The following is a 10,636-nucleotide window of genomic DNA, read 5'->3' on the forward strand; positions in this document are numbered from 1 at the left end:
ATGATCAGAGATCTGTAATCCAGGACATACAAGAAAGGTCTTTTTCGCATTTTTTTCTTTTGAGTTTCTCGAATCATGCTTTGCAAGCTGAGCGCATCAGTTTGCGTAATACCCTCTACGCTAAAGAGCTCTTCGTTTCACGTCCATAGAAAAGTAGGAAAGCAGGTTTAGGAGCATACGTGGAGGAACTGCCTATATATTTATCATCGCGGTGTACGTTTAGCGGACTTTCGAATGATAAATTATTTGGTCGTAGTCTTTTAGGAGTGAAAGAGTGACAGATTTTAGTAAATTGTTAGCGCGTTTTACAGTTTTTTTTTCTACGTAACATCACAGCACCAGAGAATAATGAGGAATGTTTGGATGCTGCTGTTTGTCGCGGTAGCGACGAGTTTTATGAGTGAAAAGGTAAGTTATTTCCCATAACTGAGTTCTGAATTAGTTTTACCACCTATATGTCGTGTCGAGGTTTGGTTGCGTATTTCGAACCAGTCATGATGAATTCATATAAACATGAAAAATGTGGGCACAACCGCTGATAGTCCATTGGTTGTTTTGTTCGTCTTTAAAGTATATGCTCATTAACATAATTAGGGGACTTTCTCTTGTAAGGGAGACCAATTAAACCCACATGTAGCCTATAGCCTCTACTCAAGATAAAGTTATTTTGAGAAAAGTGACGTTAAGGCTAAAAAAAGTTTACTCTAATGTCAACATCGAGACATGCCACTTGATATAATCTCGTTATGGTTTGAGTTTACTTTTGTCCTAGACCTGCATCGTCTGTGTAAGAATGTCAGTTTTTACAGCATTGGCTGGCATTCTGGTATCATTACTTCAAAAGAGCAGTTTCATATCGTGTCATCATAGCGGAGGTGGTATACCACCACTCGTGGTTAGCCTTCCAATTTACTTAAACAAGCTCGGCTGGCGGATTTTGACTAGGCCTACACCACACAGTTTTCTTCGTCAATGTAAATCTATGATCTTAATTTTGTGAAGTGGGACCATGACTCGAACCCAGGCATTATGTCTTTGTGTTGACCAGGCCATGCATCTTTCCAGTTTGAACCTGGCAGGTTATATAACCATAAACAACAAGATCATAACATCTACAGCGCCCTTCACAGTTTGAAAGCTGATGTGAACCTATTTGTAAGCACCTGACAAATTCTATCATGAGCCACTCGGTAGGCTTGGCACAGAGGTGTGAAGGACTGCATGCCTCTACTGCTACTGGAATAACCAGTATTACTTGATTACTATTGACATATTTTGCATTGGGTCTAACTTGGAATTTGATTGGATGAATTAAGTACTATATTTAGAATTAGACGTGTCATCAAAAGCATGAAGTGGTAGTGATAATTGTTGTTCCCTTTGTTGTTCATAAACCTACACTGTAGAGCAGTGGTCTTCAACCCTGGTCCTCAAGGCCCATGTTTTTGATGTCTCCCTGCTCCAACACATCTAATTCAAATGAAGGGTTGTTATCTGGCTTCTGCAGAGCCTGATAACCACCCAGTACTGCTGTAGAGCACACCCTCTTCATAACCGCCATCAGATTTTCAGCCAAGTGAGACTTACTATGTTGAATCTGCACCTGAGATTGACTTGTTACAACTATTGCGTCGATTCCCTGAGTGGCACAGTTACCTCTGAGGAGGCCACCCATCCACCCTTCTGTCTGTGCCTGCCTCTCCAGGCTCTCTGTCACTCATCTTGGCTACACTTCCTAATAAACACTAGCTGGAAGCCTCCTGCAGCAGCCTTGGAGGAGGTGATGAGATGACTGGAAACTCCCCACCATCTTAGTCTGCGCTTGGGTGTTCGTGTGTGTGTGTGTGTGTGTATAAGGGAACAGATTCTATTTGGATAATACTGAGGCTTTAGGAAATGACATGAAGTCATAACATTCCCTGAGGGTTTGTTTTTTTAAGGTGCTCAATGGGGAAGTTCCACATGAAGCTCGTCAATGCGCTGAAACTCTGACTACGGGGAAACACCTGGGGTTAGTCGCAGTGGCTGTCTGTGATCAAACACCAACCCGCTCAAGACATTTGTCAAAAGCAAGAGTGGTGAAAATAGGGTATGAAATAGAAAACTGTCGTACAGAATTCTCCCCGGGCTGGAAAATGGCAGAGTGGAACACTGCGTTGAAGCAGCTCTGCTTTCATTCCTCCTCTGGGTTAATTAGCTTAGCTAACGGAAAGTAGTGGTGAAGACCTGGATTTAGTGAGTGGAGGAGGTAGAGAAAATTGACATAGACATAGCCCTAACCCTAACCCATAGGAGACAGATAGGCAATTCAGTTACAATAAAGCGAAAGACAGACAGAGTGTGGAGGCATACAAAAAAAGCTTATTCCCGTAGGAGAGCATCCTTGGAACACATCCTGTTGTGAGCCTAAATGCTATAGCTCTGGACATAGATCAGCTTAACCTGGCGTTGGTTTGATGAAGATGTTGGAGACAACATAATGGAAACTGAAAAGAACATTGTGTGTCCTTTATGACTCATGGGAGAAGTTTTTTTTTTTTTTTTTTTTTACTGCGCTTGTGATTTTTGACCTTCCCAGACTTGGACATGGATGGTTCAATACAGAGCAGGGAATCACCTTGGTCTATATGGCATGTATGTCTGGCTAGGGTTAACTGAATTTAATTTGTACCGTACCCTATATTCACCTTCCTAAGAAGTCGTTCCCGGTGTCCTCTGAGCCGTTGAGGGTCTGTCCTGGCGTTGTCAACCCCGATGTTGCTCACCTCCCTTTGACCCAATGTCTCCACAGCAACGGGGACCAGATGTTCCGTGATGGCAGCTGACTGTACTAAACTCTGTTTATACACCGCCCCCCCCCCCCCCACACACACACACACACCGTTGTGTGTGTTACGCAAGCTGACATGTTGTTTACCTGAGCCGACGGACGTCCTACGGTCAGAATCACCCTCTTGTCGACTGTGCTGATAGATATGACTGCCTATCATGCCCGGAATGCTCCCCCCTTCCCTCCCTCCTCACGATGTATGTCTCCAGCGCTGTCTGGGTAACAAAGCTGCCCTCTCCAGATGTTTTTTGTATGCATCTGCTGCAGATGTGTGTTTCTTCCTGGTAAAACTGGAACCAAACAAGTGAGTCAGAGTTGGAAGGTCAACTGGATGTATGGCGAGAGAGGGGGGGGGGGGGCGGAGTAGGGGGAGAGGGGGAGACGTAGGTTACCAAAATGAGCACAGAGGCCCATTTGGCAATTGTAACAATCACATTTGTTCTGGAAATCAGCAACCAAAGCTGTGCACTGTATATATTTAGTTTCACCAAACAAGATGGTAGTCAAAGCAGTCTGAAGTGGACTTCTGATCCCACACAGCCTAGCACCTTGAGAGAGTAGTCTACTTGATTTCATCTTGGGATAGAGAAAAACACACCCAGCCTAACATGTCCTAAATACAGCTGTGTGGCTTTGCAAGAGCCTCTCAGTCTCTAAGTGCCAGAAATGTCTGTCTCTGGTATTACAGTGGCAGCCTGTCACTGTAGCTTAGTCCTTCTGGCCTACACAAGGAATGTAGAGAAGTATATAAGTATATCTGCGCTTGTAGACAAGGACACTGAGTTTACTCTGTGTCAAGGGGCTATAGGTGACCCCATAGTGAGGGGGTTAACTGCATGAACTGTTATCTGCAGTTACTTTCTATGGTTTGAGCCTGTAGGTGCAGTCAGATTGGATGTCTGCATGGTGAGGTTGGATGACTCGGGAGAGCTCCCCTGTAGCTCATTTTCCAGTCGTGTAGTTCTTCCCCCTTGTTAGCTTTCCCCTGCTAATGATGCCAGTTGTTCACTCAGACTGCTAATTGTTTTAACCCACTTCAGCGTGGCAGGCAGGTGTGCAGCAGAGACCACGGAGCTGTCTCAGGCTACCCTCAGGTGTTTGTGTTTGTGTGTGTGTGTGTGTGTGCATCTGCATCCACAAACGTGTCGCATGTGTGTGTGTGTGTGCGCCCCAGTGGTGTCACTTTAGCTCCGTGCTCAGTTGGGAGTGATCGGTTGCTCGGCGCTCTCAGTTCAGAGCGTGGGATCCAGTTAGAGAACTTGTGAAAGTCTGTAATTACCCCGAGTCTGACTGAGACAGTAATTGTCTGGTAATCCCATGTTATGAAGGGATCTGTGATGGGCACACTCCACCACTGTCAGCAGATAGCAACGCTGAGAGAGAGAGAGAGAGAGAGAGAGAGAGAGAGAGAGAGAGAGAGAGAGAGAGAGAGAGAGAGAGAGAGAGAGAGAGAGAGAGAGAGAGAGAGAGAGAGAGAGAGAGAGAGAGAGAGAGAGAGAGAGAGAGAGAGAGAGAGAGAGAGAGAGAGAGAGAGAGAGAGAGAGAGAGAGAGAGAGAGAGGGAGAGAGGGAGAGAGGGAGAGAGGGAGAGAGGGAAGCTAAAGGAGAGTCAAGTCTTGAGAGGCTAAGGGTGGTTTGTTCCATTAATTTGATCAGGGCTGATGTCCAGACAGCCGAAGTAGTAGTCTTGTGACCTCTACTGAACATCTCCTCTCTAAGTGAGGCGGTCCCAGGTGACATCTGCAAAATGTTCCATCATTGTTCAAACAAAAAGAGCTGCTCAAATGCAGTTACATTTAGATTTGTAAATATTTCAGAGGGATTTGCAACATTCCAGCTGTCAACTCCCCATCAGCTAGTCTCCTTGGATCATCTCCCTGGAGGACAAGATCATTATTGTGCTAGTTACTTAATGATGACACAGTGTTGTCAAAAAGCAAAGATAAGCCATTCATTAACACTTGTCAGTCGATTGCAATGTGTTGCATCAGACTGAGCCAGAGAATGTGTCACACGCCGACTACATGATGGAATGTAGAAGTGGCCTTTGGGGCTCCAAACTGATTGATGGTGATTGACGTAAGACATCGACCATAGGTTATACAGCACATCCTTTCCTTAAAAGTCTTGGGGCAGTAATATTGGAGAAAACAGTGTTCCCTCCTCCCTCCTTCCCTTCCCCCTGTCCCCCTCCTTTGCTTGCGTCCTGGCTAACACCTGTGTTAGTGGAAGCACATCAGGCATACCATACATGCCTGTGGTCTGAAAGGGCTGTATTCATCCCTGAGCCGAACGTAGCTCTCTCTCTGCCACCGTGCTCTGCCTGCTTCGCGATGGTGTGTCGGTGCTCCTCCTGTGGTCTCCTCAGTTTGTGTGTGTGTGTTTTCGTTGATGTCCTTCCTGTGTTTTCTGTGTGTGGTACTGTACCATCTGGCTTACCACAAGAGTTCCTATTCTTGTAGGTGTATGTTTGTGTACCACACTTCTACCAACAGTCCTAAAAACAAGATACAGTTTAGCTATAAGTAGATTTAGAAAATGAATCCTCTGACTGTTTCATTGATGGAATATGTTATTTACTTAATCTGGTGGGGTAGGTGGCTGGCTGAATGGGGAGCTCACTCATTTTTTTGGGAGAGACCAAAACAGAGAGATGCGCTAACAGGAATTCAACCTGGGTCGCTGCATCAGGGGCCTCATATGGCACTCTACCTGGTGAGCCATGGGGGCTCCCCCGAGCTGACTTTACTTACTGCCTGGATATCTGTCTGGGTGGACGTGTGGCCGATTTCTTTACTCACAGGTCAGCCAGCTTGCCGGCTGGCTGACTGGCTTGTCATCTGGCTGGCTGTCTGGCTTATCGGTGAGCTGTCTGGGTGGGTGTCTGGCCGGCCTGCCGGCAGGGTTGTGTGTAGGGATCAAGCAGGAGGTTGGCGCCCGGTGAGCAGAGGGTGTGTTTCCTTCTCAGCTGCGGTCCTGGCGCTGACTGAAAGACCTGTCTGAAGCCTAACTTAGACCGGCGTACAATGTCCCCCCTTGTTCTGCCTTCATGCTCCTGACCAGCAACACCAAGCTTACCTTCGTATGACACATGCACACACAATTCTGTATATACAAACACACATATTCAGGCATACGCAAGCAGATATGCACACATGGGTATGTACACACATACACAAACAGGCACACGTAAATGTACACATACGAACACACACACAGCCATCCAGTCTAAATTGGGGGTTTTCAGCAGGTCAGGTAACGGTAACTCTGTCCTGCTCCATCACCATCTCTTTCTCATTAAACAGTGAGGAGAACGAGGGTCAATCTGTCTTGCCATGACGTTGTACACGTTTAGCCTGAGGTGCTCAACTGTGCTAAAATTCCTGTCTAATGACGTACCGCAGCCAGTTAGAACTTAGGCTGGCTTATTTGAACTTCCACAGGCTTGTGTTGGCTCTTTTCTTTGGTCACATAGAAGGGGTTAGGCTGACTGTTTTCAAAGACATCCTGAAGATGGATGAAAACTCGCCAAGGCGGTTGAACGATGTAGGTAGCAGGCAAGAATGTTTGCTTTTGTGTGTGTGTGCGTGTGGTCCACTATTTATGACATTTCTATGAACGCCATCTGGGATTCACCTCCATTCATTTGTGTTTTTACACACTCATTCAGTTTGTGGAATACAAATGGCCTATTTGCAATTCTCCCTCTGATCTTTTAGTCACACACACACACACACACACCAAAGGCCGTTGTTGTCTTGTGCAGAGAACAACAGAACACAGGGGCACCAGTCAACTGCTTGTCTGTGTCTCCACCGATTCCCTGACTGATCCCAAACAGAAGACCAGAAGTGAATGTCTGTTTATCTTGCAAGGCTGTTTAGACTCACACAAGCGCCTTCACGTGTAGTCTTTTGAACCCATGTTCTCCTTGAGTGGGCCTGAAACAGCCCGGAACCACCATGGCCAGTTCTGCTCTGCTGATGGCTTTGAAGCAGCAGTCCTGGCCATTAGCCTTGTCTGTCACTTTGTCTTTGTCATCCTCACAACCAGCACTGTGTAATTGAACCAGGGCCTCGCTATTGTCGACACATCAGCTGAGCCAAATGGCTCACGCACGCGTAGAGATGCACACATCCACCCACAGACAAACACACACAATGCAGTTTGTTGTACGAGTTCAATGAACCCCTCCCCTCTTCCCTCCAGACCTTCGTCTCGGCCCGGTCCCCCTCCCACCCCTCCTCCTCCTCCTCGGCAGATGACCTGTATCTGGAGGACCAGCAGTCAGGTGACTACCCTGACGATGACGACTTCAACTCTGGTTCAGGCTCCGGAGACATCAGTATGTACCGCTCACGTCCGCACACACACACACACACACACCAAAGAGCTTAACCTTGTGTAGGCACGATTTTAAAAACAAAATGACTGAATGGCATTTTTGTAGTGTGCTATACTGTTTGTGTTGTTTGCATGTTTCTTTGTAGTTACAAAATGGTCCATAATGAAAATATTGATTTTAAATGGATCCAGTAAGTTTCCCTTAAGGTTTGTTGGGTTAGACAGAGCGGAACTGAATATCCTGACATCAGTGGTATTATCAGGAACTGAAGCTGACACAACTTGTGTTAGCCAGACAGTGGCTGTTTATCAATCCACGTTTTTTCCTGTTCTTGCGAACTCGTTTGATGTCATCTTTCATTGCCCAAGTACGGTTCCAATCCAAAGAACACAAGTCACCAAGAACGCCAAAAATACCCGGAAATGTTCTTGATCCGCCCCTTTTATTGAAGATGCATCGGATGGTGACTTGGTCTGCGAGAACGCATCCGATTTCCAAGAAATAATTGCAAGAACACGCATCTCAAATTGTTCTCCGTCCTTGCGGTCTTGCGAGACCGTTCTAGCAAGACGCTTGGCAAGAACGTTCTTCTCAAGAAGTTGCGTGTGTTCTTGCAATGACTTTTGGGAAATCAGATGAAATAAAAATGGATTGATAAAAGGCCATACTCAACCACCCAGTATTCTTGTATGAATTGCAACCAGAGACATTATAGGGTGTTTACTTTGACCAGTTTCGGCATTCATTTCTGAAAGAGTCTTTTAAATGAGGATACATGATTCTATAGTCCTGCAGGTTACTTTCCAGTGTGAAAGCTGTCTGTTCCAACACAGATGTGTGACCTCGCGGTGGTGTGCGTTCAGCCAGCGCTGGTGTAATCACACAGCAGATGTCTGATAGAGAGGCCATCTTAATAATGAATGACTTGTTCCGCGAGCCCGCTACACAAAAAGGATGGTGTGGACACACTAGACCAACTACATCTGTGGCCGGACGGCTGCGTTTTGTATCTCTCCTCATTGACATGTTTGCTTGCCTTGCCTTGTTGTGATTGGTTGTTTTATTCACTAGGTGTTGATGAGGTCGTGGATGCTGTCATCTTGAGTAGGAACTTTGCCCCCAAGGAGGAGCCTATGCAGAACACGCCCACAAAGACCACACCCCTTCTACCCACCTACCCGGTAGAGACGTTCAGTCGCGAGGAAGATGACAAGCTCGCCGTTACAGAGGTAGGTCACCTGACCCTCCGTTTCTTTGGCTAGCACACCTACCAGTTTGCCCACCTAACTGACTGCTCCGTCTGGCTGTCTGCCTCTCCACCTCTTTCATTTTTATTTGTGGATGTTAAAACCTGTCTGTCTCTCCCAGGTACCAGTAGATGAACCAGAAGATTGGATCAGCACCAGTACCAGTATCAGTACCACTTTCAGCAGCAGTGAGGCTCCCAGCACCATTTCTAATAGCAGAGAGGTGCCTGACAAGGACTCTTTGAGCAAAGAGGTCCACTCTGAGAACCTGTTCCAGAGGACAGAGGTGCTAGCAGGTTGGTTTTCAGCTGTATCCTCCTGGGCAGAAATATTCTGTTCCTGTCAATTCAATGATTCACCCTTTTCCCCAAGTATTACCGATTGGGCTGCCTTGTCTGATTTCCTTAAATATGTCTACTTTATTCTATTGTCTTCTACTTTTTGATGTAATGACACAAGCGTTGTTTGCTGTTCTGGTGCAGCGGTGATCGCAGGCGGGGTGATCGGCTTCCTGTTCGCCATCTTCCTCATCCTCCTCCTGGTCTACCGCATGAGGAAGAAGGATGAGGGCAGCTATGACCTCGGCGAGCGCAAGCTTCCCCCCTCCACTTACCAGAAGGCCCCCACCAAGGAGTTCTATGCCTGAACTACGAGTCCCTGAACCGCCCTCAGAGGCAGCGTCTCAATAGTGTAGAGTGGCTTCCTTTCTTTGCCTCCTTCCCCATAGCTGTACTTGTGTGTTGGAATAAGGACAGGCTTTTTTATATCAGTGTAGGTGATGGATGGCAATCAAAGTGAGGGAGCCGCTTTAAAGTATTGGGAGGCATCCATAGACTTTTCTGAAACAGCAGAGAATTTCAGGCTCTTACAATGCTGTTGGTTGATACCACATGGTACTGAAGGAGGAATTTTTTCAACAACAAATATATACCTTTTTATGAGGCCAAGTTGGTTCTAATTTTAAGTTCAGTTGTGTTACATTTCATGTTTATTCTGGAGATGTTTTGTTGAGAACATTGTCACCTAGGAAAGTGAAACTGATTTTCTATGTTGTTGGTGTCTTGGTCTTTGACCTTTTCGTTACTTTATAGATACATGTGTAGCCTGTCTCTTTTTGACAAACGATGAAATTCAAGAAATAGAAAAATGGCTAATTATAATTAAATAAAGACTGTCAGAGCACGTTAGCTTGCATTTCCATATTATGATGTTTATAGTTCCATAAAGCCAGTAGCCGTCTTATTTTTTACTTGATGAATTAATATAGTTGTTGTCATGTAGCATAACCATGATCTCATGTTCCTAGAACTGACTAAAAGAGATATTCCTTTTTAGGAAAGGTCTTTTGATGAAGGTCCAGCCCATGAACTAACTTGAATCTCGGTTCCCATTTTTAGCACAGATATGCTCCAGTTAGTGTTTCATATATCTGCTAGGATTTTGTAGATGTCAACAACATTGCAACCAGCTGAAGCAGTTTCCGTCCGTGGTGCCCAGGCATACCCGGTCCTCTCAAATCTGTGAAGGGTACGATCAAGGGTACAAAGGAGGGAGCATTTTTGGTAATGATATCCATGATGTCTCCTTCTGTCTAGTGTAGTCTGGTATGTTAAGCACCGTCTCTCTGTCTTAAGTACTATAATTTATGTGCATTAATTTATACATATTAGGAGTATTTCATTTGAAAATCTTACCATGTATGGTCACAAAATATATTTTAAGCCTTTGAAGTGCCTACCATTCTATCATTTCTTTTTTTGTTACGGACCAAGGAAGTGTTTTTAAGTGAACATAAGCATAGTTTAATATGGCAATGTTGTGTTACAGAATCAATCAGTATTGTGATGGCAAATATTGAATAAACAAAGTGGCTTGATATAAAATATTTCCCTTTCTCCGTTTTTTTTACTTATATTGATGCAAGCTCCATTTAAATTCGGTTTGAAAATAGTGTTACGATGATTTTGCACCTAAACTACGCCTACTTAATCGAATGTTGGATGAAAGTTCCAAAATTACATAGTTATCAGCGATGAGTGGGCCTATTAGTGGGCCTTAAGTTAAAAAGATGCTAAACGGTCAACTGCTGGTAATTTGATTACTGACAGTCACAATAATGACATGAAGATGGTAGAAAACAAGCCTGTGCGAAACGTTGGAGCTGTAATTGACAAAGGCACTGGCAGCAAAGTTAAAGCACCGCTCCTACATTTCT

The 10,636-nt window shown here is 45.2% G+C and overlaps 1 protein-coding gene across 1 annotated transcript; it reads left to right on the forward strand.

Moving 5' to 3' along the window:
* Window positions 1-87: 87 nt before the first annotated feature.
* On the forward strand, window positions 88-10,306 carry LOC146300708 (syndecan-2-B-like). The gene is made up of 5 exons (XM_084704818.1): window positions 88-408; window positions 7,039-7,174; window positions 8,246-8,403; window positions 8,543-8,717; window positions 8,904-10,306. The coding sequence occupies exons 1-5, from the start codon at window positions 349-351 to the stop codon at window positions 9,065-9,067; spliced, it is 693 nt and encodes a 230-aa protein (XP_084560944.1). The 5' UTR covers window positions 88-348; the 3' UTR covers window positions 9,068-10,306.
* The last annotated feature ends 330 nt before the right edge of the window (window positions 10,307-10,636 follow it).

This window comes from Hypomesus nipponensis, chromosome 2, assembly GCF_054491055.1.
Source record: "Hypomesus nipponensis isolate SF chromosome 2, ASM5449105v1, whole genome shotgun sequence".
In the NCBI taxonomy this organism is placed as follows: Eukaryota; Metazoa; Chordata; class Actinopteri; order Osmeriformes; family Osmeridae; genus Hypomesus; species Hypomesus nipponensis.